The sequence below is a fragment of the Balaenoptera musculus genome, chromosome 8, assembly GCF_009873245.2.
Source record: "Balaenoptera musculus isolate JJ_BM4_2016_0621 chromosome 8, mBalMus1.pri.v3, whole genome shotgun sequence".
NCBI classification, from domain to species: domain Eukaryota; kingdom Metazoa; phylum Chordata; class Mammalia; order Artiodactyla; family Balaenopteridae; genus Balaenoptera; species Balaenoptera musculus.
In genome coordinates, this window is record NC_045792.1 from 109,884,816 (window position 1) to 109,911,139 (window position 26,324).

Below are 26,324 nucleotides of genomic sequence, written 5' to 3' on the forward strand. Positions count from 1 at the left end.
ATGGCCGGGGAGGGGGGGTGTCGGGACGCCTGTGGCCTATGCTGTCCTTGAGTGCCAGGGCAGCGTTGGTGTGAGGGCGCTCCCGGCAGTGACCCCCGCCTTAGGCCGGGCCCCAAGCTCTGCCCGCGGTTCTGTCTTTCCTTCTCCTGAACTGACCCCCAGGATGGCCGTGCCCACCAAGCTGGGTGAAGAGGGCAGGCTGGGTGGTGGGGGGCACCCCCAGGCACCCCAAGGCTCCCGCTGTTGTCCTGGGGTGGGGGGAGTAGGAGAGGTGTGCCAGGACGCAGGGTCCCAGGTCCGTGGTCCTAGAAGGGCACGCAGCTGGTGTTTGCCAGGAGCCCCAGCTAAGGAGACACAGTGTCCTGGAAGGCCAGCGGCATTGTCCCTCCCCACATCGCTAGGACCTTCCTGCCTGTCTGGGGTGTTACAGGTGAGCTCGCACAGGGGTGCAGGGAGTGGCCTTCGTCCTCCGGCCCCGCCCTGCCGCAGAGCCCTGGCGAGGCCTGGCTTCCTGGTTCTGTCTCCCCTCTGTTGACAACGTCAGCAGAGGGGACGGCACGCCAGCCCTTCCAGGAGGCTGAGCCTGAAAGGGCAAAACGTGGGAGGCACGCAGGGAGGGGAGCAGCCGAGGTGGGCGCTCTCTGCTTCTGAAATCAACGTGATTGGCATCAGATCGGGAGCACTGACCCCCTCAAGAATGCAGTTGGGGGCCTGGAGTGCCAGGCTGCTTGGTGGTCACCTTGAGTGTGGTATGCCCCGTGGCCAAAGCGATGCGGATGTCAAGGGCCTGGCCCAGACTCTCGGGCAGGCTGTGAACGCGGAGGACACAGGTATCTTGCTGCCTGGGTCTGCAGGGGAGGGGCTGAGGTTCCCGAAGACAGCAGGTGCACCCATCGCGGCCTCCCTGAACCCATGTGGGCGGGAGAGGGTGGAGCCCTGCGGAGCGCACAGAGGGTAAACAGCAGGACGCCCCCACTGGCCTTCGGGGCTACGGGCGCACACTGGTCCTGAGCTAGAGAAGTTGGCTGAGCAGACAGCTCTCTGCTCCCACTGGCCCCCTAAGGGTAAGACCCACGAGGCTGACACCACCAGTGCCCCTCGCTGAGGCCAGCCCCGTGGAGGCCCAGGCTGGGGGAGCGCAGCTCCGGGGCTGCTGTGTGGGGCCCGCAGCGGGCACGCGGCCTGTGCCCTGAGGGATGAAGGGAGAACCCTGGAGGAGACAGGTGGCTGCAGTCAGGAGCAGTCCAGAGAGGTAGAGAAGCTTCTTTATTTAAAAATACCGTGAAGAGAGAATATCCAGATGCTCAAACACAACACTACTCCAGACGTAGAAAATGTGAAACTGAGACCAAGGGAAGTCACTAGAAAACATCGGCGCAGACTCCTTCCAGGAGCACTTGCAGAGGGGCTGGGGTCCCCTACTGGGGACTCTCCAGCTCTCCTCCCCGGCTCTGCGCTGGGGCTTCCAGGTCACTTTCGCCTTTCTCCAGAATCCCCCAGGGAAAGGTGTCACGGCTGAGGGGAAATCCCCCCGCCCCGAGCTGCCTGGCCCTCGGCAGGCGCCTCCTGTGCGCGGCAGAGTGCACCGCCTGCCCGGGGCTCGGCCCGCAGAGCAGGACCCCTGGTCCCTGTGCCACCCCGAAGCTGCAGGGAGAGCAGAGACGGCCGATCCCGGCCTGAGAGGGAGATGCCACGGACACCGCGAGGGCACTGGCCCGGCTGCCTGCTTTCCGAAGGCCTCGTCCCCCTCTGCACCCCGGATGTCGGCGGCTGCTGAAGCCAGATCCCCGCCAGCCAGAGACGCCCCCGCGATTCCCCGCAGACCGGCCAGGACAGCCCCACCCCTGCTTCCGCCGCACCCCGCCCCTGCCCAGCGCCTTGTTCTGCCCTGGCTCCCGACCCCACCTCCGCCTCATAGACCCTCCACACCATCTGACCCTCTAACAAACACCGAGGCAGGTCAGCACGAAGATGTCCTTCCCGCTCAGCAACCGCCAGCGGGGGAGGTGACGGCTGGGGCACAGTCTGGCTCTGAGGAGGGTCTCCTGCCCAGGGCTGTCCCGCGGGCCGGGCACCCACCTAGCTGTAGAAGGCGGCGATGGAGGTGACGGCTGGGGCACAGTCTGGCTCTGAGGAGGGTCTCCTGCCCAGGGCTGTCCCGCGGGCCGGGCACCGCCCACCTAGCTGTAGAAGGCGGCGATGGAGGTGACGGCTGGGGCACAGTCTGGCTCTGAGGAGGGTCTCCTGCCCAGGGCTGTCCTGCGGGCCGGGCACCGCCCACCTAGCTGTCGAAGGCGGCGATGGAGGTGACGGCTGGGGCACAGTCTGGCTCTGAGGAGGGTCTCCTGCCCAGGGCTGTCCCGCGGGCCGGGCACCCACCTAGCTGTCGAAGGCGGCGATGGAGGTGACGGCTGGGGCACAGTCTGGCTCTGAGGAGGGTCTCCTGCCCAGGGCTGTCCCGCGGGCCGGGCACCGCCCACCTAGCTGTCGAAGGCGGCGATGGCCACCGCTTGCAGGACGGCCTCCAGGCCGTGGAGCGCCAGGAGCACGGCGCTGAGGGCCGAGTCGGCCCACAGCACCAGGGTCTGCCAGAGCAGGAAGTAGACGGACAGCAGGGCACCGCCCACCGTGAGGACCAGGCTGGCGGCCAGCGGTACCTCGGCTTCCATCAGGTTGCCCTTGGTGCCTGGAAAGCAGAACAGACGTGCTGGGTGAGCGCCGGGCTTTGGGACGCACGGGCCCGGGAGGGCCCCGGCATCTCAGCCGTGAGACCAGTGCCAGCGCTGACCACCATGGGATGCTTGAGGACTTGAGTGAAAGATCCCACTGTGACCACTGCAGGGGCCTCTTCAAAGTGTCGGAAAGCAAACGCAAAAAGGGGCATGTCTTCCTTAGTGAGGAAGAAAGCCAACCGAGGCTGTGATGTTCTACTCTTGGTCTTTGGGTCAGTTGCGTGGGTGGGAGACAGAATTTGGTTTTCTAAAGACAATTCCAACTGCATTCTGACACCTTTTCCTAATTCCACATTGACTGAGAAGATTTTGTTTAAAATTTCCAAAAATAGTTCACTTTGGGCTAAGATCATTGTGGAAAATTTCACGCATATTTACAAAAAACAAAGCAACTGCACGTTTTACAAACAAATGGGTCAGCATGGAAGACGTTGATCTCCAGCTGTCCCGGCCACGGGTGCCCAGGGTGCCCCAGGAGCATGAGGGGCTTGCGGATGCCCAGCGACTCTAGTGCCGTTTGCCACCCTCCCACGGGCACGGGCTCGTCTGTGTCGTGGGTGTGCGTGTGCAGGGGCCCGGGACGTGCCGGCTGTCCTATCAGCCATTCCAGAGGCAGGAGCGTTTCTCAGACGTGTCAGCGGAACCCACAGCGTGATCCCGTTTAGAAGAGATGTGCTCGTGTCCGAGTGCCTGTGACTGGGAACGGGGAGGCATGGGCCCTGATGGTGAGCTGTGGAGGGAGCGGGGGAGCTCTCTCGGGGCTCCTATACTGTCTGAGCTTCAGGACGTGAGGGGAGTCGGCCGAGCAAGATTCTGGCTGGGGGCCTCCAGGAGCCGGACTGGGGAGGCTGGGGAGCCTTCCACCCTCCAGGCCCTGCTGCCCTGGTGGGGACCTGACAGAACTTTCCAGATCTTTCTCCTCCTGACCACTGAGGCCAACGGAAGGGGAGGAGGGAGGTGCGGGTGAGTGTTTTAGGGCCCCAGGGTTGATGACTGAGCTGGCTTCTAACCTCAGTGCTGTTTGTTACCCAGCAGCTTGTGCACGATATGCTTCCAAACAGGGAGCATTCCCACCAAGGACGTGGCCAATATTCTTCGTCTTGTGGACGAAGCTTCTGCATAAACAAATTAATACTTAATGACACTGTAAGGAAAGGCCTGCAAAACCATGGGTAAGCAGTTTCAGTCAAAAGTGTCTCTAAGAACCGTGTTACAAGATGACCAACATGTAAAGGTTCACACGTAAAGCTAGCAACAATCCCAAGTACTATGTGGTTTCCAGTCAACTCACCGAGGTATAACCGAATTGCTTCCAGAATCCCCATCAGAAAGAGCAGAGTCAGGTCGAGGACCAGGTAACTGTGAGGATAAGTGAAAACCTGACCTGGAGAAAAACGGGCGACAAAGCTGAGCTCCTGTTACAGGACACAGGGTACCCACACCTTTGAGCTGCCTTTTCGCACGAGACTTACTTTTATACACGGCCAGCAGGAGCGTAGCTAGGAAATAAAGGGCATAGTACGTCCCACTGAGATAGAGCAGCATCTGAAGAGGGAGCGACGAGAGCTGGCCAGCGGTTAAGGACTCTCAGGCCCAGCACATGGCCCTGCCCGAGGGCACCCACCTGGGGAGGGAGGACGGACGGGAGGGGCTGCTCCGCCACCTGACCAGAGGCCCTGCAAACACGTGGGTCCAGCCCAGGCACCTGCGGGTGGCCACGGAGACCCGGCCGACGGCCCCCTGCCTGGCTTCCTTTGACACCCCTCCTGGTGTCACCACACCTGGCAGGGCTCCTGTGGGCTCCGGGGTGGGGCTGGGGCTTCCCCCCAGGGGACGTCCTAGCCTGGAGCAAGAGGACCGGGCACATCCTTGGTGACTGCAGGCAGGACAGCCTCGGCACCCCGGGCTTCCTCAGGTGGCATCACCCTGACCTAGGTCCCAGTTATAACAGAGAGCAAAAAGTGACCTTTTTCACTTTCTTCAAAGAAAATGTCTTTCTCTCTTTTGGGGGGCAGTTAAATACCCACTTGCAACTTTCCTGAGCTCTGAACACTTCGTATTTGTTTATGCTAAAACAAGTCTGTACGTTTTCCAAGTGAGGGGTTTTCGTGTTCCTGCCCCCCCCCGGGGCCCGGAGGGAGTCAGGCAGCCACCCCTCGGCGTGGGGCTGAGCAGGAGGCACCAGTGCAGGAGGTTATATCAACTCTCTCCACCTGTTAGTGGACGCCCTTCCCACTCAGGTGGAATGACTACTCAAAACTTATAGGGAAGCTGGGGCTGGGGGCTGGGGGCTTAAAGCAGTAAAAAGCGGGAGCCAAGAGCCGACTTCAGGTGCCTGGGAGGCCTGGGTCTTGGACTGGCGGAGGGCCACAGGGATGCAGCAGCGGGATACCACCGTGGAGGAAGCTCTGCCTGGAAGAGAAGGTACAGTCAGAGAGGCCCCGAGTCCTACCAAGACGCTCCAGAGGCCTGTTCTCCTGTTGCCGCGGATTTATGGCCCGCAGCTAGGTTCCTTTCCGGCACCTCTGCACCCACTGTCCCTCCAGGGAGGATCTGACCATCTGCTTTTCTGAACCTGAGGCTGGGAGTCAGGGCGTACCCACAGGCGAAGCCCAGATCCACACCTGAGGCCAGATGCCAGGAGAGAAACCAGACACACAGCTTTTCTCATCTCATATGTGCCACACGTACACAGAGGAAAACGTTTTTTGATTCAGGTTACAAGTCTCTATCATTGATAATAGATGTTTGCTTTCCTCTGGAATTTTATTCATGGCCCCAAATATCCCTCCCCAAATAAGAATCTCCTAAGCCAGCAATCTAGTCTCTTTCCAACCCTCTCCCGCCACACAGCAGTGACACATTCTGCCCACGTCTTCAGATGACAGTGTACGGCGACGCGCCAATAACGACTCAGAATTTGCCAGCAGCGAGTAGGACGGTGCCCTCTCCTACTCCATTTCCTCCTTAGTCCCCAGGGGGCAAGAGAGAAACTCCCAGCCTGGGTGAGCCTTTGCTTCCTCGGCAGATTCGAGGTCCACTGGGAGTCTCACTTCGGTGGGGGTCTTACGTGGGTCAGCACAGGACACGGGTGATGGAGAGGCAGCACGTGCTGAGCACGGGGAGCCTCGGAGGGTGCCGAGCACGGATCCTCAATAAACCTCCATCGCGATATGGGAAGGGTGCTCTCTAAACCCGACCCCTTCTTTTCCAGGCCCAAGCTAAACTAGGCTGCCTCTATACCTGTCATTATTTGGGTGGATTTCACGGTAATCAGGACTTTGCTCCCTTCTGACCCTTCTCTTGACAGTTCGCTTCAGAACTTCAGATCTATTTGCCAGTTGCCCATTGTTATGCTTGACATGATGGGGCTCAGGGAAAAAATGCTGTTGAAAAACCTTCAGCGCCACAGGATTTAAATAATTGACGGGAAGGGTAGCTACAATCAGATATGCTGTTCTAACGATTTCAGACCTACAGAAAGAGGCTCATTCTGACTAAAGATAACCGTGGCTTTTTTTTTTTGTAATATAAATTTATTTACTTATTTATTTAGGTTGTGTTGGGTCTTTCTTGCTGTGCGCGGGCTTTCTCTAGTTGCGGTGAGCGGGTGCTACTCTTCATTGCGGTGCCCGGGCTTCTCATTGCAGTGGCTTCTCTTGTTGCGGAGCACGGGCTCTAGGAGCGCAGGCTTCAGTAGTTGTGGCACGCAGGCTCCGTAGTTGTGGCTCACAGGCTCTAGAATGTAGGCTCAGTAGTTGTGGCGCATGGGCTTAGTTGCTCCACGGCACGTGGGATCTTCCCGGACCAGGGCTCGAACCCGTGTCCCCCACATTGGCAGGCGGATTCTTAACCACTGCGCCACCAGGGAAGTCCAACCGTGGCTTTTAGAACTTCGCATTTTTTGTCAATGATTCACTGTAATAACAATGTGGCGGTCGGAAGTTAAATGTGAAAGCAAAGAGAAAGAATGTTTTTCCTTGCGTGATATACGAGGGGTGTGAAGCGGATCGCTCTGGTGTAAACGTACTTTTCCACCAAATGAAAACGCGCGAACCTCAGTACCCGTGGCCTTGCACAAAGGTCTGGCGCTTGGGAACCCCGGTGCCGGGAAAGCTCTGTCTGAAGCTCAGACCACAGTCTGCTTCTTTGTCAGCTAGCTGCCCAGCTCACCGCTACCGTCTAGTCCCAGCCTCTCCTCGCACGAGTAATTTCGGAACCTGACAGCCTTTTCCTGGCCTTTTCCGTCCGGCCGAGTGAGCTCCCCGGGCCGCCCGCATACCTCGCTTTGGTTCCACGAGCTGTGCGGCGCGGGCTCTTACAGACCCAGCGACCAGGACTTCGAATGGGCCGCCGACCGGCCGACCCCCCGCCGCCCCGCGCAGGGCGCCACCGAGACAGGACGAACCCGTGAGCCGGCAATCCCGGCGAGAATGCAAACCTTCGCTCCAGAAGCCGGTCCCACTGGGCCCGCAGGCAGGGCCCACTCCAAACCGGGGTGTCCCCTTCCTGCCGGCTCCGGACGAGCCCGTCCCGCTCGCTGCCGGCCCGCTGGCCCCGCAGGGGTTCTCATCTGGGTCGGAGGGCGCCGAGCGTCCCCTCGGGGGAGCCGTGACCGCACCGCCGTGGCTCCACCGCCCCGCGCGTCCACGGGAAGCGGCGGCGCGGACCCGGGACGGGCTCTCCGGGCCAGGGTCCTTGTGGACACATGAAGTCTACCGGTTAACGACCCCGGCGAGCTGCGCCCGCAGCTCGGCCTTCCCCGCACCAGGAGGAACCGAACCAACCGAACCCCTCTCCCGGGGCGACCTCCGAGACGCCCCTAGGCCTCCGCGACCCCACACCCAGCCCCTCACCTCGCCGCGAGGACGCCATCTTTGCGCCCCGCCCCCGCGCCCCGCCCCGCGCCCCGCCCCGCGCCCGCCCCGCCCCGCCGTGCCCGCCGCCCGCGCCCCGCCCCACGACCCGCCCCGTGCCCCGCGCCCCGCCCCGTGCCCCGCGCCCCCGCCCCGCGCCCCGCCGCGATCCCGCCCGCCGTGATCCCGGCAGCCTCTCGGCGCCGGACGCAAACGGCGTCCCTTCGGCCATTTTCGCTTCTGCTCCCGAAGGGGCTCGACGGTGCCGCGTTTCGGGACTTGATTCCGAACCGTGGCCGAGGCCCGATTAGCCCGTCCGACAGCGCTCGGGCACTTTCGGACAGGAGGAGGCGGAGAGCCGAGGCTCGCTCGTGAGGATCCTTGCTCGGGAGCGTTCGGCTCCGCTCGGCTCCTCCTCGGGCGGGCTCGGCTCCCGCGGGCGGCGGGTGCAGGCAGAGCCTGCAGCGCAAGGTTCTCTAGGCCGGGTCGCGCTGCGTCGGAGGCCGGCGGAGTCGGTCTCACAGTAGGGGACCCTGTTGTCTGGGGACCACGGCCGGCGCGGCCTTCTAGGCCCTGAGGAGGGCTAGCGCAGAGCCTCTCGGAAACCCTCGTGCGGCCTCGGACCAATTCGGACCGACTCGGCTCCGCACTTCGGACCACTTCGGCCCCCCTCGTTTCCGGACTCTAGGCCTCGGCTCGGCTCGACTCGACAGGGCCTCTTCGTGCTGGTTCGGCCCCTGTTCGGGCAGCCCCGGCTCGGCTTGGCGGCCGGCTTCGGGCGGGCTCGGCTCAGCTCGGCTCGGTTCGGGCAGCCCTCCTCGGTCGAGCTCGGCCCGGCTCGGCCCGGCTCGGGCGGCCTCCTCGGGCAGCGCGCTTCGGGCTCCGTCCCGGCCTTCGGGCGGCCCCGGCCGGCGCCTTCGGGCGGGCTCGGCGGAGTCCGGATGGAGGACTCGGACTCGGCCGCCAAGCAGCTGGGCCTGGCCGAGGCGGCGGCGGTGGCGGCCGCGGCCGCTGTGGCGGCGGCGGCCGCGGCCGCGGCGGGAGGCGAGGCGGAGGAGCCGGTGCTCAGCAGGGACGAGGACTCGGAGGAGGACGGAGACTCGGAGGCGGAGCGTGAGACGCGGCGGGTGACGGCCGTGGCGGTGATGGCCGCCGAGCCCGGGCACATGGACATGGGCGCCGAGGCCCTGCCCGGCCCCGACGAGGCCGCCGCGGCCGCCGCCTTCGCAGGCAAGTGCCGCCCGCCCGCGGTTCCCGCGCACCTGTCCGCGCCTGCCCCACACCTGCCCTGCGCGCCTGCCCCGCACACTCCCGCACGACCTGCCGGCACCTGCTCCGCGCGCACCTGCTCCTCACACTTGTCCTCCACGCGCAGCTGCCCTGCGCACGCCTGGCTGACTGGCACACCCATCCTCCCCCAGCACATGCCTCGCACCTACCTCGTGTGCCGTGTGGTCCCTGCACACCTGCCCCATGGGAGCATCCTGGCCCTGCCCTGCCGCATACTTGCTCCCTGAACTCCTTTCCTTCCTTTCAGTGCTCTGCGCTACTTCCAGAACCTTCTCAGCACCTGCCTCTTGCCTTGCCTGTCCTCTCCTCCTCTGTCCTGGGTGCTGGTGACACAGGGGTCAGACACGGGTCCTGTCCTGGAGGAGCCCGGGGTTGGGTGCATCTGGTCACCCAGAATCCTGAGGGCCTGTTCAGGTGTGACCTTAGCCCTGAGGAGCAAGGCATCTCACTTAGCCTGGGAGGGCCCGCAGCCCTTGGGGACAGTGGCCCTGGAAGCCAGCACCGTGCTCCTCAGTCTCCCCTCTGGCCTGTCCGCGTGGCCCCCATTTCCTTTACGGATCTTCCCTTCTGCGGGCACCACCGGGGCTGCTGGCCCACGCTTTTGTTCTTGTCGCACAGAACATTCTCATTTTCAAGGTTCATGAGCCACGCCCCAAAGTGCCCTTTAGAGGTTGTGTCTCCCCAGGGCACCGTCCCGAAAGAGGGAGAGACTTTCCTAAGCGTTGTTCCCTCCCACTTGGGCTCCCGTGTGGCCGGCAGAGCTGGGCACTGGAACCCCTGGGGAGCATCCTAAGGCTCTTCTCCCCTAGGGAGTTTCATGGGTTTCAGAACTGGACAGCGGCCTCCCCACCCAGTGCTCCGGCTTTTCTGGCCCTGGAGGAGCTGGGTGGGGCCTGCAGCCCGTTCCCTTGCTGCCCCAGTGCCTGTGGTCTGTCCGGGATCCTCGCAAAAAGCAGAGAAAGAAGGTTTTGTGTACCTTAAAGGGTTCTATTTTCGTTGCTAAACTCTGGTTTAAAGTTGAGATTTTGGATGGTGAGGCTTTTCTTCAGGTTTGTGTTGTTTTTGCACGTGTTTTTCTGAATGCAGAAAGGGAATGTGATGCTATTCGTGGCAACATTGGAGACGCGTATTGACATCAGGTGTTTCTTTCCTGCAGAGTTTTATCCTTGTGTTTTTCCAGTGTGTTAAAACTTGTTGGTTGTGAATTACCGAGGTCAGGTGATTCCCGGGTTTCTGTAACTCAGCAGGACACGTTGCTGGCTTGAGGCTGCCTCCCGGGCTGCTGGCGAGCTCTTTAGACCTGAGCGTGTGTTCAGACCCCCTGGCCCCGGGCTCCCTGGGACACGGTGGAGGAGACAGATGGGGAGCAGGTGTTTTTAGAGCAGTTTAGTGAGCTCGGGCTGATGGAATGTGCAGGACTCTGGGTCAGTTTGAGCACCTCCCCCAGGTCACAGGCGCTCTAGGCTTGGGACATTCCAGAAGGCAGCGCCACCCCTGGTGGCTGGGGGAGCATCAAGGGAGGGCTGTCCAGGGCAGCCCGTCAGGAGTGGGCCATGGGCAGTGGGGGGAGCACGGGGGCGGTGGGGCGCGGCGGCGCCCCCGTGTACAGACGCTGCTGGGAGGGGCCGGGCTTAGAGTTGGGGGGCGCGTGGGGTGGGCACAGGCAGGTCTGCCGCTTTTCAGGAGGAAGAGGTCCGTGGCAGGTGGAGGTGAAGGAAGGGGAGGGAGGGATAGACGTGAGCCTTCCTGCGCTGACCTGCAGGAGAGGGGCCAGGAGGATCCCCACCCGGAAGGGAGGGAACTCTAGGATTTTAGTGGCCTCTTTAGGGTATGGTTTTAACTAGAAGGGAGCGAGATGCCAGGGCAGAGCCGTGGCCAGCTCAGTGGGTGCGTGAGGGCGGGCGTGCCCTGTGGTCTTCACTGTGTGTGGCAGGCTCCGTGGGGAGGGAGAGGTGGCCTCTTGTCCTTGGAAGGACCAGGTCATTCAGACTGGTCTAGAAACGTTGGGCGGGCGTTTCGTGTACAGCGTGAGGCCTCCCACAGTAGTGCAGGTACCTGACCTGGATCCACCGTGGGCCGCCCCCCACCCCCGCCCTATCCCCGGTGGCCTCTGGCTGGGCCCTGAGTCAGGCTCCTGTGTTGCAGAGGTGACCACCGTGACAGTGGCCAACGTGAGCGCCTCGGCGGACAACGTCTTCACCACATCGGTGGCGAACGCCGCCTCGCTCTCGGGCCACGTGCTGGTAAGCCACCATGGGAGCGCTTCCAGCCCCAAGGGGGGTGGCCCATCCCCCAGAGACCCTGAGCCTGCCCTGTGCCCACTGCCCACTGCCCGGGGAGGGGAGGGGAGGGGAGGGGAGATTGCACGGTTTCCTTTTAGCCTGGATCACACACCTGGGACGCTGTACACCTGAAAGCAAAGTGGTTGTTATTGAGATAGTGACGGACAGAAAACTCTTGCTGCTGAGTGTAAGGGCAGCAGGTTGGTGAAGGACTCAGGGGTGCAGATTTAAGAGTCTTGGTTTATCTCTTACGGCATCAGGATGCCCACAAGCTGATAGCCAGGCAGTGACTTGGTGCCTCTAGCGGGTGTCCTGCCTGACAGCAGACTCTGTCACGTTCTCGTTTTCTAGGAGGGGCTGGAGCCAGAGGGTCGGGGAGTTAGGGGCGGCCCCGAGTCAGCGGGCTCTGAGGACAAGAAGACCCAGAAACTAGTGTGATCCTTCTGGAAACTGACAAGGAGAGGGGGTCTCAAGTATCTACATGTCCCACACGCCTTCATGAGAAAAATACTTTGTGGTTCTCGAATGAACACAAAGCATTGTTTTTCCGGTCGAGAGCTGTACGAATTCAGTGATTCAGATGCAAGCAGTGTAGACGCCCTTACTGAGGCATTGACCCTGCAGGTCTGTGAGAGCAGGCCAGGTGTGTGCATGTGCACGCCGGGTGGGGGACCCGCAACCCCACGATAAACTTCTACTCACCTCCCCTGGTTTGAAGGCCACATTTTCAGATGTAAGAAAAGGTCTTTGTCTTAGTTTTATCCTCTCAGCGTGAAGGCATGAGAGTGTCCCAGGCCTTGGTGTGGACGGGGTGCGCCGGGGTCTCTAGTCCACTCCAGGGCTGTCTGAGTGAGGCCGTGAGCGTGCGCCTGGGGGCAGTTGGGGTGGGCTCAGCGCCCGCAGGGATAGGAAAGGGGCATCTGGCTGGCCCAGAGGAGGCAGGCGCAGTCACGGCAGCACCCAGCCCCAGTGGAGAGGCACGTAAGCAGCGTGGCTTGGGAGGCCCCGTGTCTGGGTGGGCTCGGGCATGAGAAGGGGTCCTGCACTGGGCCTTGGCTGTGGTTATGAACTTGGCCTGTCGGAAACCCTCCCCTGAGGCCTGCAACCTCAGAGGCTGCCCAGGCAGACGGGAGGGCATTTCCTGTTCCAGGAACACATTCATCCCTTAACTTAGACAAGCCATGTGAGCATTCGCTCAGAGCCATGCAGACCTAGTGTCACCTTTTCTTGGCCTTGGCTCTGCATCTGAGAAGCTTGAGGCATGGTGGGCCCCCCGGTGGCGGTGTCAGCTGGAACCTCTCTGTAGGACCACATCCCAGCGTGCAGGTGTGCGGCAGCCGCTGTCACTTGAGACTACTGGTGTTCTTTCCTCCAGTCGGGCAGGACAGCCCTTCAGATCGGGGACAGTCTGAACACCGAGAAGGCCACGCTGATCGTCGTGCACACGGACGGGAGCATCGTGGAGACTGCCGGGCTGAAGGCACCCGCTGCCCCTCTCACCCCCGGTACTGCCCTCCTGCTCCAGGCCTCAGGGGCAAAACGCTCCGAGAGCTGGTGGAGTTTATCCTGGGGGTGAACTTTATCTTGTGGTGAATTTCAAATTTCAAATACTATTTAGTTTAAGTATAAAAAGTGGATTTTTTCAGGCAACAGAAGAGTTGCCCAGAGTTGCAGGGGGCGATGCAGCTGAGCTGGGGGAAGAACCTGTTAGGATCAAGCGGTCTGTTGTGCCTTTCTGTTATTCGGGGTGCGTTCGGGGTCTCATGTTCATGATGCTTTCTTTGCTCAAGGCCCTCAGTCTCCTCCGACTCCTCTGGCTCCCGGCCAAGAGAAAGGTGGAACTAAGTACAACTGGGACCCATCGGTGTATGACAGTGAGCTGCCTGTGCGCTGTCGGAACATCAGTGGCACCTTGTATAAGAGCAGGCTCGGCTCAGGTGGGCGCACGCGGGGTGGGCCCAGGTGGGCTCGCGTGGGGTGGGCCCAGGTGGGCACAGGGTGGGCCCAGGTGGGCTCGCGTGGGGTGGGCCCAGGCTGCTGCTTATTTTGTTTCGAGGATCGCCTTCCTTTTGCATCCCCCACTGTAAGTTGGGGCCAAGGATGGCTGTAATGACGCATAAACTAGTTGAGCAAACGGGCAGGTTGAGGAATGGGGTGGCCCGTGTGGGGGCGGGGCTGGACCATGTTCCCTAAGGTCCTGGGTCAGCTGGGTGGCCCGTAGGCAGAAGGCTGTGCAAGTGGGAAGAGGTCACGAGCTCCATGTGGGATGTGGTGGAGTGTGCGGTGACCGTGGGCAGCAGGTCGGGGCTCAGGCATGCGGTGGGAAGCGCTGCCCGCAGATGTGGGCTCGCCGTGGGGCACCGAGGGAGCGGCTGAGAGCCGGCAGGCCCGGGACGCCGAGGGGGAGTGGGCGGGAGGGGAGATGGGCCTGGCCCGGTGTCAGCGGGAACTGCAGGGGGGGGCTTCGTCCTTTCAGGAGGCCGGGGGCGCTGCATTAAGCAGGGGGAGAACTGGTACAGCCCTACCGAGTTTGAAGCCATGGCAGGAAGGGCCAGCAGCAAAGACTGGAAGAGAAGCATCCGCTACGCGGGGCGGCCGCTGCAGTGCCTCATCCAGGTACCTAGGTGCCGCGCTTCCCCACCCTCCCTGCCCAGAGCCGCAAGCTGCAGGCCCGGCTCCTGGGGCGTCGGCCTCCCTGCCCAGAGCCACAAGCTGCAGGCCTGGCTCCTGGGGCGTCGGCCGCAGGGCTTTCCAGGGCTCACAGGCTGGAGTCAGACAGATGGGATTCGAGTCCCCCGCTCACTTGCGGTGTGACCTGGGGCAAGTTACTTCACCTTTCCATCTGCTTCCTGATGTTCCAAATGGGATGTTGAGGGTGTTTGCTCCATACCTTGTTGTGAGCAGTGGATGAGGCAACGTAACAGCTTCCGTTTGAGTGCGTGTGACTTTTGTTTATTTATTAACAGGAGATAAACGGAAGTTTAATAACACGTATACACGGGAGAGACCGAGGAAAACTGAGTAACTCTGCCCGTGACTTTTTTTTTTTTTTTTAATTTATTTATCTATTTATTTTTGGCTGTGTTGGGTCTCCGTTTCTGTGCGAGGGCTTTCTCTAGTTGTGGCGAGCGGGGGCCACTCTTCGTCGCGGTGCGCGGGCCTCTCACTATCGCGGCCTCTCTTGTGGAGCACAGGCTCCAGACGCGCAGGCTCAGTAGTTGTGGCTCACGGGCTTAGTTGCTCCGCGGCATGTGGGATCTTCCCAGACCAGGGCTAGAACCCGTGTCCCCTGCATTGGCAGGCAGATTCTCAACCACTGCGCCACCAGGGAAGCCCTGCCTGTGACTTTTTAAAAGACACCTGACTTCTCTCTCCTTGAGTTCATCCGTGAGAGGCGAGGGCTCCTCATTGCTGTTTCCGGTTTAGCTCTAGGACGTTGATAGAGAAGTCACGCCTACACTCCCTGGCAGGGGAGAGGTAGATGCTGCCCCCAGCAGAGACGTGTACAAGAGAGAAGGTTCTGGAAATGGTGGGGTTTTAGCTTCACAGGGGGATCGGGGTGAAACTGGTTGAGATCTGGGGCTGTTGACTCACTTCAGAGCCGACTTTCTCACATGTCGCGGTACTTTTTAAACTTCAGGACGGGATCCTAAACCCTCATGCCGCCTCCTGCACCTGTGCCGCCTGCTGTGATGACATGACCCTGGTGAGTGGGCCCCTGCTCCCCTCAGCTCCTCTCAGGGCTGCTTCCAGCTTAGCTTCTCCCTCAAATTCTGGTTTTTGAACATTACTCTGATGAGTGAGGCCTCAAGTGGGCCCCGGGGCTGCTCAAAGAACGTTAAGGGAAACTTTCTTAAATAATGGAAAGCTCCTATAATGTCACCGTCTTTTTTTTTTATAAATCTATTCATTTATTTATTTTTGGCTGCGTTGGGTCTTTGTTGCTGCACGCAGGCTTTCTCTAGTTGCGACGAGCGGGGGCTACTCTTCATTGCGGTGTGCAAGCTTCTCATGGCGGTGGCTTCTCGTGTTGCGGAGCATGGGCTCTAGGTACGCAGGCTTCAGTAGTTGTGGCTCGCAGGCTCTAGAGCGCAGGCTCAGTAGTTGTGGTGTAGGGGCTTAGTTGCTCTGCGGCATGTGGGATCTTCCCGGACCAGGGCTCGAACCCGTGTCCCCTGCATTGGCAGGCGGATTCTTTAACCACTGCGCCACCGGGGAAGTCCCTATAATGTCATTGTCTTAACTGCACTTTTTTTGTGTGTGGTGACAAGTATATATGTGCTGTTTTATGTTTTTCATTTTTAACGTCACGTCGTAAAAAGTACTACAGTGAGCTGATTTATATAGAGAACTTTTAATGTCTTTTGAAGTATTTTCTTATCCTAAATTCTTAACTGTTAAAAAAAAAGGGATATTTGCATTAGTTTTAATGTATGTTGCTGTATAGCTTTCAAAGTGTGATACTAATTTGTTATTATGTGTGAAGTACCAGTTTTGTTTCAATGTTCCTGTTGTTGAATATTATTTTTAAATGTCTTAAAATTAACTAAGAAGCTGCATGATGAGATTTCTTTTTTTAATTTTGATTACTCACCTGGTTAATTAGCAGCAGCTATGGAAGAAAACTTAATTGGAGAGATGTTGTTGAGTGGGAAAACCAAATATTCTAAAATTGTCTAGTTCGTGTGTAGATCACACATGAGTCTAGTAGAATGACCAGTACGATATTTGTGTGAGAATAAAATACTTCTAAAGTTTACTTGGGAAGACTGGTAGGTGACGTCCTTGGAGAGCTTTCAGGGGTAAGAGGAGCAGAGTTGGGGGTCAGCCCCATCGGGAAGCATGGAGTACCTGGTAGGGTTGGTTAGGGTCACTCCAAACGCCGAAATCCTCAGGTGTCACCTGACGGCACATGTATGGAACGTGTGCACTGAAGCTAGAAACTGCCAGCAAGAGAACTCCGAGAAGATGTGGACCCGCGGGCTGGAGGCCTTGATGCAGTGCAGATGTCCTTCTCCCCACACTGGTCTGTGGGTTGAACACGGGTCTCTTCAGAGCCCCGGCAGGATCTTGTAGACATCAACAAGTTGATTCTAAGATTTGTATCGAAAGGCAGAGGAAAAGGGGTAGCAACACGGTTTTGAGGACGAAGACTGCAACGGGAGGAATCAAGCACTTGACTTTCAGAATTGCTGTATTGTTTCCGCGGTCAAGACCGTGTTTGGCGGGGGGGGACCCATCGATCTAGGAGCAGACCCACCGTCCACACACGGACCTGCAGGTGTGGGGACAGTCAGACACTCACAGGCGTAGAAGTGACCCTTGACCTAAACACCCCACTTTATATACACGCGAATTCAAGATGGCTCATGCAACCAAATGTGTCCAAAACTAAACTACAATTTGTAGAAGAAAATCTTTGTGATCTAGGGTTAGACCAGGGATTTCTTAGACATGGAACCAAAGGCACAATCCATGAAATGAAAACTCATAGGTCAGACTTCATCAAATTGAAACATTGTGGCTTCTGCTTCAGGAGTGGTGCTGTGCAGGGCTCCAGGGACCCACTCCCCCCCCCCTTAAGTCGATAAATAACCCTAACTGGTGAAAATGATAAAAAGCAACCACTTAAGGTCTCTGGAGATCGTCCTGGGGGCATACAACAAAAAAAGAAACATTTATCCAGGAAAATCTTGTGAGTCTGGCATTCAAGTCAGGCCCTGCTCCCTCCCTGCATCCCTCCAGCTCAGCCTAGGGAAGCTCCATCGTCCTGGCCCCGCTTGCCCCTAGGGTGGAGGTCCACGCAGCCGCCGAGGCCAGCCGAGAAGACCAAGCAGCTCGGCGAGCAGGGCTGATGGCCTGAGCTCCAGGGCAGCCCGTGGGGAGCAGGCCGGCAGTGCAGGAGGGCAGCCAGCTAAACCTCGCACCGGGCCAGTGACCACAGGAGCCTCCTCAAAGGTTTGTCCTAAAAGCCACCCAGTCCAGGAGCCTCATGTGACTGGATCTGACAGTGGAGCAGTTTGCAAAGGGTACAGCAGTCGGCTGAGTCCAACAGCCGGTGCGGTGGCTTGGTCACTGCCGCCTGGAGGCCAGCAGGGCCACACTGGGGTGAGAGAGACTTTGTCCAGGACTGCGGCCAGGAAGCCCTGGAGGGAGGGGAAGTCATCCGCACAGCCACTCAGTACAGCACCTAAAATGTCCAGTTTCAACAGAAATCGTGAGACATGTAAAGGGCCAGGGATGTGTGAGCCACGCAGAAGAAAAGCAGCAGGCGGCAGGCACTGCCCGTCATGGGGGCAGCAGACGAGGCTTCCAAGCAGCCTCTGTGTCTTCGGGGCTGAAGGAAACACGTCCAAGGGTTGTCAGCACGGGTCTCAGTCTGCGGGGCTGGGCAGGAGGCCAGGGCACTTCAGGAGCAGGCGTTGACTTTCTCACAGTTGTGGAGGCAGGTGGCCCAGGTCAAGGTGCTGGTCGGTTCCTGGCGGGGCTCCTCCTGGCTTGTAGGCTCTCGCTTACACAGTTGCTCCTGCAAGGGCACTAATCCCCGCGGGTCAGGGCCCTGCCCTCAAGACCCCCGCTGCCTCCTTACTCCAGATACGGCCACCCTGAGGGGCAGGCCCTCACAGGAGGTCCTGAGGACATAGTTCAGCCTAGAAGGTGACGGCAGCGTCTCATCGCGTGGAGGGAATCAGTAAAGGGGGGGCCACCGGGAGAGCCCGGGGGAGATTCTGGGGTTGGCGCGTAGGACGGAAGCTCGCTCGCGGGTCCACAGCAGCTTTGAACGGGCAGCAGGAAGGGCCCGCGAGCCCACGGGGGTCTTGGGCGTGAGCTGGGAGGCTCCCCGGACCTTCACGTTTTCCTGCTGTTTCTGCTCCTTCCAGGTTCTCTCCTCCCACGTGTCGGGGCCTCGGGGTCTGCGGGGCGCCCCCTGCTCCCCACGGGCCCTCTCCCTTCTCCTTCCTTGGTCCCCACTTGCTTCCTGTCTTCCGGGAATTCCTAAAAATTTGGTGTTGATACCCCTCTCCTGTTTGAGGCGCTCTTACCCACACGTTCTCTCCGAAAGTCCCTTGTCTGTTACTTTAAGCCGTTTGGGGCCTAAAGGGAGCTAAGGGAGCTTCGTGCGGTTCCGTCTAATGGCCGCAGTCTGGGCACATCTCCAGGCAGGTCGCCTCGGAGAACAGTCCCGGGTGGCCGGGTGGCATTTCCACGCATCTCACTTTGCCTCCCGCCCCCCACCTCGCCACAGAGTGGGCCCGTCAGGCTCTTCGTCCCCTACAAGAGGCGCAAGAAGGAGAGCGAGCTGCCCGCCACGCCCGTCAAGAAGGACGCCCCCAAGAACATCACCCTGCTTCCCGCCGCAGCCGCCACCACCTGTGAGTCACGGTGAAGCAGCTGTCGTCGCGTGCCACGCCCTTAGCGTGTCCCGCTCACGCGTGCGGCCGAGGGGTCTGGGTCAGAAGTAGGCGCGGCTCCCGCTCACGGGGGCTCCCTGGCCTCTGCGGCCCTGGCCTGTCCTCGGCACGGGCTTCACCTCGCGACTGGAGGCCTGGGTCTCAGTCCGCGCAGCCCCCGGGCCCTCCCGGCCTCCCGGCCTCCCGCCCCGGGGCAGGTGCGGCGGGGGCACGTGTGGGGGGGGTGGGGGGGCGCCCGCTTCTGAGACCGCAAGGCGTGTGGGGCGGCTGGTGGCGGAGGGCTGTGGTGGCGCGAGAGGCCTGGGGGGCGCCCAGTCGCCAGGGGCTCTCGGCAGCCCGACGACTCCTGCGGGTGAGGCGCCCCGTGTCCTTGGTGCTGGTCGGCAGGAGGAGACGGAGCCCCCAGAATGCTGGGGACACCGCTGCGTTTTCTCTTCAGCTTTGACGAAAATCGTTTTCTTAATTCAAACTACGAAGTCCTTCTTACGTTATTTTAAATTTTATTTCTTGCTTTCTGACGAGACAGTACATCCAGGTGCTCAGGACACACAGCAGGAGTTGCGTCTGGTGGGGGTGGGCGTCTCTGGTCCCCCCCAGGCACCGCGCCTGCAGAGGTGGCTGGTGGGCCGGCGGATGCTGCTTTGGCCCCCGCGCACCCCGCCCCGGCCCCGGGGTTTTCCTGCGTTGTGCCCGGTGGGCGCAGCACGCAGTGACAGCTCTCCTGCTTTTCCAGTCACCGTGACCCCCTCAGGACAGATCACTACCTCTGGCGCGCTGACCTTCGACCGGGCGTCCACCGTGGAGGCCACCGCGGTCATCTCGGAGAGTCCGGCCCAGGGCGACGTCTTCGCGGGAGCCACAGGCGAGTTGTCGCAGCGCCTGGTGACGCGGCCCCAGCGGGGTCACGGGCAGGAGCTGTGGGGACCCCCGCGGGCAGGGGCGGCGGGACCAGGACCTGAAAGGCTGAGGCTGCTCGCGGAGCCTAGACGGGCGCCAGGGGGGCAGGAACGCCCCACGTGCACGCGTAATGCTCTGGTAGCCGCCTCAGGAAAGTGAAAGGGAACGGTGGAAACTGGCTTTTGTGCTGCGTTTTGTTTCACCCAGAACGTCCCAGATACTTTCCCTCTGACAGCTCACGTCCTCCACTTCCGCGGTTCAGGAGCTGCCCTGCGGGACGTGCAGCACAGCTGGGTCTCACGCCACCGTGTCCCTCTCCCCTGACAGTACAAGAGGCAGGCGTGCAGCCCCCATGCAGGGTCGGCCACCCGGAGCCCCACTACCCAGGGTATCAGGACAGCTGTCAGATTGCACCGTTCCCGGAGGCCGCGTTGCCAACGTCTCATCCCAAAATAGGTCAGTGTGGAAGACTTCTCCGCGAGTGGCCGTCCTGCGCAGATTCACCCTTCCGAAAGGCTTCCTGGGTGAAATGGGGTGTGGGGCTTCGGGCCTGTGTGTGTAAAGCAGGTTCCACTGGAAGCTGCCGCCCGTTTCTGTGTGGGGTGAGGCTGTTCACGTAGCGACCTGTGACCGGCAGAGCCTGAGCTGCGGCCAGGCTCTGACCAGGACGCTGTGCTTGGGGTCCGTCCCGTGGGGACGCTCGTCCGGGCGGCCCCAGGTGAGAGGGTGTGTGCACGTCTGCGACTCGCCCCGCCTGAAGCTTAACGGGGACATCGCCCCGCGTGTGCGTTTTGAGCGATTTGTCACTGACGGCACGTTTTGGACACATTTCTATGTCAGGATGCTTCTTTACGGGGAGAATCGGTATCCCAGCTGGTGGACCTTTGTGATTTTTACAGTTTCCGCCAGAGACAAGACAGCAAGATAGAAACTTGTCCCCGAGTTCTAGAAAACGCCCCTTCTCCTTCTCCTTTGCTTGTCTCACGCTGTCTCCTCTTGCTGTGACACCCCTCCCACCCTTAAAGCTCGCCTCCGTTCTGCCTCTTCCCCACACCTTGCCTCAGACCCTGGCCCAGGCCCGGTGAGCCTCCTGGCCAGGCTGCGGCCCTCCTGACTGCGGGGTCTGGGCGGGGCCTGGATGGGGAGTGTCCGCCCCCTGTGGTCGGCTGCGCCCTGAGCAGGGCTGCGAGGCCTGGCCTACCCGTCCCCCGCCTGCTTACTTGTCGGTTTGCTCGTTTCAGCGTGGACGCGTGGCTTCCTGTTTCATTCCGGGCGTTGCAGCCTGTTACTGGGATGGTCCCTGATTTGGCTGGCGGGGGCCCCGAGAGCGGCTGCTGCGTCCTCTGTCCACCCTGTCACGCTGCCCGTTTCCTTATGTCCGGCTCCAGGGCCCTGCCCTTGCAGGGGCGGGGGGCAGGGTTCACAGCAAGGTCTGGCCACGGCCGAGGGGGGCAGGCGTCGCTTGTCCGGCTCCTGAGCGCTGACCGTGTGTCTCCTGCAGCCCGTGTCCAGTGGCCTCTCGCTGGGGGCTGGAAACGGGCCTTGGTGGGGCTTTTACACCAAGGACTTGGCCGACGCTACAGTCAGGGGTTCTCCTCTGGGAGGATGTTAGACGTTCAGCAGCACAGCCTGGGTGTCTCTGCCCCCAGGCCCCCCGGGACAGGGGTGGGGGGCCCTCACGCATCCGCGTGTGCGAGTCTCCATTTCCCGTCCAGAACAGCGTCCCTTTGAGGTTCCCTCCCGCCTCCATGACTTTCTTCTCCAGCTGAGGGGACCCTGTCTCCTGCATCCCTCATCAGCCCCCCCGGGGACCACAGACATCCCCAAAGGCTTTCTGTGTGAGCAGAAACGAAACCAGGAGGTTTTAGTTCTTCCGTCTGCTTTACTTTCTGTGGGATGTAACAGCCCCCGCCCCCACACTGGCTCTGCACAAGCTCCGTGGTCACCTCACCTGCAGCTGTTGTGTCGTCCATGGACGGGCGGCTTGAAGGGGGGGCCGTGGGTGTGATCTGTTCGCCACCCTACTTTCCCACATTTGATGGGCGTGCGGAGGCACCTCGAAGCCAGGAGGTGGGTTAAGTTCTTGTTGTGTTTTGCTTTCCACACGCTAGTGTTGACATCCTTGCCTGCCCTGGCGGTGCCGCCCTCCACCCCCACCAAAACCGTGTCTCCCGCTGTGGTCAGTGGGCTGGAGATGTCGGAACAGCGGAGCTGGCTGTACCTGGAGGAGATGGTCAATTCCTTGCTCAGCACCGCGCAGCAGCTGAAGACGTTGTTTGAACAGGCCAAGCAGGCCAGCTCCTACCGAGAAGCCGCCGCGGCCCAGGCCAGAGTCCAGGCGGATGCAGAGCGGAAAGAGGTACCATTTGCGCAGCGGGTCTGTGGCTGCCACCTGCAGAGCCCGCCCACCTTCCTGGGCAGGGGGACCCGGAGGCCCACATACAAGTGAAGCTTCTCTGATAGACAGGTGGCCACCGTTACCTGTCGGGCGTTTTTGTCCCTCACACACACCAGCCGTTGTTGTTGAGTGCCCGCCTGTTGTAGATGTCACTCACCCTGTCAGGCCGTCCTCCTCCCGGGGAAACGGGTCTCGTGTGTTATCAAATCTGGAGGAGCGTCCTCTGCTGTGTCTTTGGGGCAGAGGTCGGAGCAGGTGTGTGTCTTGCAGTCACCAGCCCCTCCAGGCACCCAGCTCTGTGCCCGCATCTTGGCCCCGCGGGGACTGGCTTCTCAGCCCCAGAGGCGCCGTCACGGGTATTTCGCTGCCGATGAGGTCCCCGTGGTTCAGGAAGCCTTGCGCCCAGAGTGCTTCCTGCAGCACAGGGTCCCTCAGCCCTGTGGCGCCTTTTGGGATGCAGTCTTCCAGGTGACGCGGGGCAGGTGCCCAAGCCGAGAGGAGGTGTGTCCTCACTGCCCAGGGCTCATGTGGGGCCGGAGGAGGGCGGGCGGGGCTGCTCAGTGCCCACAGCCCTCTTGGGGGCGGCTGGAGGCTGGAGAACATACAGTGACGTGTCTTCAGTGTCACTCTGGTTTGTAGGTGAGTCGAATTGGTTTATTTCCACCAAATCTATATAAGAAAAAGAATTTCAGTTAGTACTACTTTTTATAGGTAAGGGGAAAGAAGAGCTTTTCAGGTGCAATTTTCCTTTTTTTTCTTTTTTCTTTTTTGGCCGCGCCACCCGGCTTGCTGGATCTTAAGTAGGGGGGCTTTCATCGCCAAGAGGCAGTGGATTGAGAGTCTACGTGCGTCTTTTATGGAGCTTCCTTTACTCTGCTGTGCCCCAGCCAGCCGCTCAGCATGGTCGCGTCTTCCTGCAGTTCACTGACTATCTTCATCATCGCTTCTTTAATACCTTGGCCGATCCTGACCTTCGGGTCAGCTCAGGATCTGCTTCTGTTTGCTCCTTTCCTCTTGACTGTGGAAGCTCTGTTCCTTCCTTCACATTCCAGTCATTTTGATTGTTTTTTGGACCTTTTGGGTTATTCATGGCAGAAGCTCTGAATTCTGTTGGATTCTCTCTCTTCCCCTGAAAAGTGCTGGACTTGGTTCTCAGAAGCAGCTGAGCTCCTGGCTGGTCTCCTGAACTTTGTTGTGTGAGGGGGGGGGGGGTCTGTCTCGGTTACCTCCGCCCGTCACATCTCTAGTCCTGGTCTGGGTGGGGGTGGGGGGTGGGGGTGGGCATTGCTGCCCCCTCACGTGCGGGAATGCAGGCCCTTCTGGGGGGAGGGGGACACCAAGGTCCCTGCTCAGCGCCGCCTTCTGGGCTGCTATTTCTGTTGGCTCAGCCCCGCGCTGGCTGCCTGGGGGCGGCAAGTGCCTGTGGCCATCTGTGGCCGCACACACCTGGTGGGCAGGGGAGGCCCTGAGGGAAAAGCTGCCCCACCTGCCGGGGGCCTTCCCCCTCCCCCCTCCCCCTCGGGATTGGGTCCACCCCACCCCACCCCATTCCTGCCCCACCTGCGAGGACCTCCCCAACCCCAGGGTTGGATCCACCCCCCCCATTCCTGCCCCACTTGCCTGGGCCTTTCTCCCCGCCCCTCCCCGGGGTTCAGTACCCACCCACCCCCATTCCTGCTTGCTTTAGTTGCTTTCAAGCCTTCAGGTCATTGTGTCTTGTGCCCCCTGGTGACTGTCTGGGAGGGTCAGCCCTACAGGCTGCTCTGGTCACCAGAATGGCAACTGTTCCTTCATTCTTTTTGGTTTTGGAGGCTGCACATGCGGAGCAAAAGTGGTCTCTTGCTGCTTGGCAACCAATTTTTTAAAAATTTAATTTCTGCATATTTCATGTTTGTAAACATTTTACTAGTCCTGTTTTTAAAATACTTAATCGTATCTGGTTTTTGCAGTTATAACCAACGTCTTAATCACAAAATGCACTCATATGTTCACATGTTTCTGATCATATACTTTAGAAAAATCCCCAATATGCATAACGAAAGGGCATTTTTTTCTTCGTGAAATATGGTTCACATACTGTGGAATTCACACCTTTAAGGTGCACAATCCAGTAGTTTGTTCACAAACTTGTACAGCCATCACCACCATCTGATCCCAGATCATTTCCCCTCCCAAAGAAGGCCCGGACCCGTTAGCCATCACTCCCTGCCACCCCCAGGCCCCAGCTGCACCAACCTGTTTTCTGTCTCTGTGGCTTTGCCGGTTCTGGATGTTTCTTGGAAACGGAATCACACAACATGTGGCCTTTTGTGTCGGCTTCTCTCGCCAAGCAGAGTGTCGTCAAGGCCCATCGGCGCTGTCGCCTGGGCCAGAGCGTCCTTCCTTTTTATGGCTTAACATTAGTCGTCACACCACGTGTTTCTTCACTCGACCATTGGTGGACATTTGGATTGTTTCTACTTTTTGGCTGTTGTGAACAATGCCCTGAACATTTTTGCACAGCTGTTTGTGTGGACGTGTGTTGTCACTTCTCTCGGGTGTGTACCTGGGAGCAGAGCCGCTGGGTCCCACGGTGGCTCAGGGTTCACTTTCTGAGGAGCCGCCAGACTGTTTGCCAGGGCAGCTGCCTGTCCTGCATCCACCACCGTGTGTGCCGTGTGCCGTGCCCACGGCCTCACCACCACCTGTCCCTGCTGAGCACGGCTGGGGGCGACCCTCACTTCCCCAGGGGGTTGGCGAGGATGCCCCCCTTGCCAAGACTGTGGGAGTGGGGAGACCACTGTGTCCCCCTGGTCAGGCCAGCTGGACGGCGGGCGGGCGGGCGGCTTGGGCCTGGCGTGGCGCCGACAGCACAGAAAGCTGAAACTCATCCCAGCAGGGAAGTGCAACAGGGAAACGGTTTAACTTTCAGTTTTACATTTTTCATTAATTTTTGTGGACCTTTCTTTCACCGAATAAAATTACAAGTAAATTAGACACATCTCTTCCCCTCTATGAAAATTCTCCAAAGACGGGTGGCATGAAAAAGACGGAGCGAGGCGTTTCCACCTGGTCGGTCCCGAGGTTACTTTCAGGGCACCGTGTTGAGTCGGCTGCGTGGGTTTTGTTTTTCACGTAGGAAAAGCCCACAGTCACGGCCAGGCTCACCCCACATTTAAGGGTCCAGAAGCTGATTTCCTGTTGTGCAGAACTTCCCCCTCGACCCACCGTGGGACACGTGCTGACGTGCGTGTCCGTCGGGTCAGCCAGGAGCGTCTGCCGCAGCTGGATCGCTGAGGTCCCCACCATGAAAGGTTGGGCTTTGCATTTCATTTGTAATTTTGTGAAGTTTTAAGGAACAAATACAACGTGAAATCCTTTTATCCTTAAAATCCTGTTTGGCGGAAGGATGCTCAGCCTTTAGTGAGGGGCTTGAGCCCACTTCCCCCGCCAAGGCATCCGACACGTTCCCGCATCCTGAGCTTTGAAAATGGCTGGAGCTCTTACAGGTGTGCTTGTCCTCTCTCCGGAGCTATAGGTGTGACGTGTCCTCCAGTAGTTTTCCTGTAAGCTGATCGATCACATGGCGGGGGGAAGCTGGGCATCCGTCCTTTCCGGGTACCACCGGTGGGTGGACGCCAGTGTCCTTGCGTGTGTGCTGGTGTCGCGAGGCTCCTCGGGTGACCTGGTTAAGTTGCGTGCAGATGTGGGGTGGCCACCTTGTGCACCCGCTGTGTTCACCCTTCGTAACGGGCAGTGTGTCTGATCCCTGTGGCCCGTGATGACCACAGCGCCTGGACGCTGGGTTCTTGGGAACCGGACTCCTCAGAGAGCCTGTTCCCCAGGATCCTCCGGGGGCTTCAGGGGGCTCGGGGGGGCTGAGAGGCCCTGACTTGAGTCACGTGTGAGTGAGGGGACGCAAAACGTGTCCCTGAAGCAGGTGATGGCAGCGAGAAGCGGCCGGCGGGGCCTGGGGGACGATGAGCCAGGAGGCCAGGTGGGGAGCACCGGTGGCTGTGGTGGAGAGGCTGCTGGACACCCTGACGTCGCCAGGGTGAGACGGAGCCCCCCAGCTGGATGGTCGGGGGAGGGCCGCCCCGGAGAACTCTTCTGGAGGATCCTGTCCACAGCGTCCTCCTTAGAGCGCTGGGGCTTGGTGGGGAAGACCGGACGAGCGAGGCCTCGGGACCCCGAGGAGGAGGCTGGACCCTCCCTCCCCGGCTCCCTGTGAGGGCGCAGGTGCTCGCGGCCCAGGGAGGGAAGCAGGGCTGCCTGCTTGGACGTTTTATGTGGAATTTCTTGAAAAATCAAGTTTTAGCCCTGCTGAACTATTAAGGAGATTTTGCCAGTTTTAACCATGGGGCATTTGTGTTGTGTGTATATAGTTAGCTCAGCAGAGATTAAACAGGGCGGAAGACCAGATGCCCTTCCCGTCAAGGGCGCCGTGTCCAGCACAAGCCAGCCACGTGGCTGCAGGG

At 59.9% G+C, this 26,324-nt stretch overlaps 2 protein-coding genes across 18 annotated transcripts in view; one reads left to right on the forward strand and one right to left on the reverse strand.

Annotated features, from left to right (window-relative positions):
• Positions 1-1,247: 1,247 nt before the first annotated feature.
• TMEM80 (transmembrane protein 80) lies at positions 1,248-7,641 on the reverse strand. Of its 5 annotated transcripts, none has more exons than XM_036861474.1 (6): positions 7,589-7,617; positions 7,174-7,429; positions 5,125-5,144; positions 4,205-4,298; positions 4,024-4,116; positions 1,248-2,686 (listed from the first exon to the last, which is right to left on the reverse strand). In XM_036861474.1, the coding sequence occupies exons 4-6, from the start codon at positions 4,275-4,277 to the stop codon at positions 2,481-2,483; spliced, it is 372 nt and encodes a 123-aa protein (XP_036717369.1). In that variant the 5' UTR covers positions 4,278-4,298; positions 5,125-5,144; positions 7,174-7,429; positions 7,589-7,617; the 3' UTR covers positions 1,248-2,480. The 5 variants fall into 5 exon arrangements, with proteins under 5 accessions (XP_036717369.1, XP_036717365.1, XP_036717366.1 ...); XM_036861470.1 differs by having other exon boundaries at positions 5,112-5,144; XM_036861471.1 differs by lacking the exon at positions 7,174-7,429.
• Positions 7,642-7,819: 178 nt separating this feature from the next.
• DEAF1 (DEAF1 transcription factor) overlaps positions 7,820-26,324 on the forward strand; it is a 28,221-nt gene continuing 9,716 nt past the window's right edge. For 5 of the 13 annotated variants that reach the window (XR_005020976.1, XM_036861468.1, XM_036861465.1 and 2 more), the window contains exons 1-10: positions 7,825-8,818; positions 11,024-11,121; positions 12,536-12,665; positions 12,951-13,097; positions 13,637-13,776; positions 14,801-14,866; positions 18,407-18,533; positions 19,306-19,434; positions 19,797-19,925; positions 21,581-21,828. Coding sequence is in view for 8 of the 13 variants with exons in the window: in XM_036861468.1 (XP_036717363.1) it covers positions 8,530-8,818; positions 11,024-11,121; positions 12,536-12,665; positions 12,951-13,097; positions 13,637-13,776; positions 14,801-14,866; positions 18,407-18,533; positions 19,306-19,434; positions 19,797-19,925; positions 21,581-21,828 (1,503 nt within the window). In the remaining 5 variants the exon portion in view is untranslated. Of the gene's footprint in view, positions 8,819-11,023; positions 11,122-12,535; positions 12,666-12,950; positions 13,098-13,636; positions 13,777-14,800; positions 14,867-18,406; positions 18,534-19,305; positions 19,435-19,796; positions 19,926-21,580; positions 21,829-24,985; positions 25,161-25,783; positions 25,901-26,324 lie in introns of all 13 variants that reach the window. The other 8 variants (XR_005020972.1, XM_036861463.1, XM_036861461.1 and 5 more) reach the window with 6 other exon arrangements.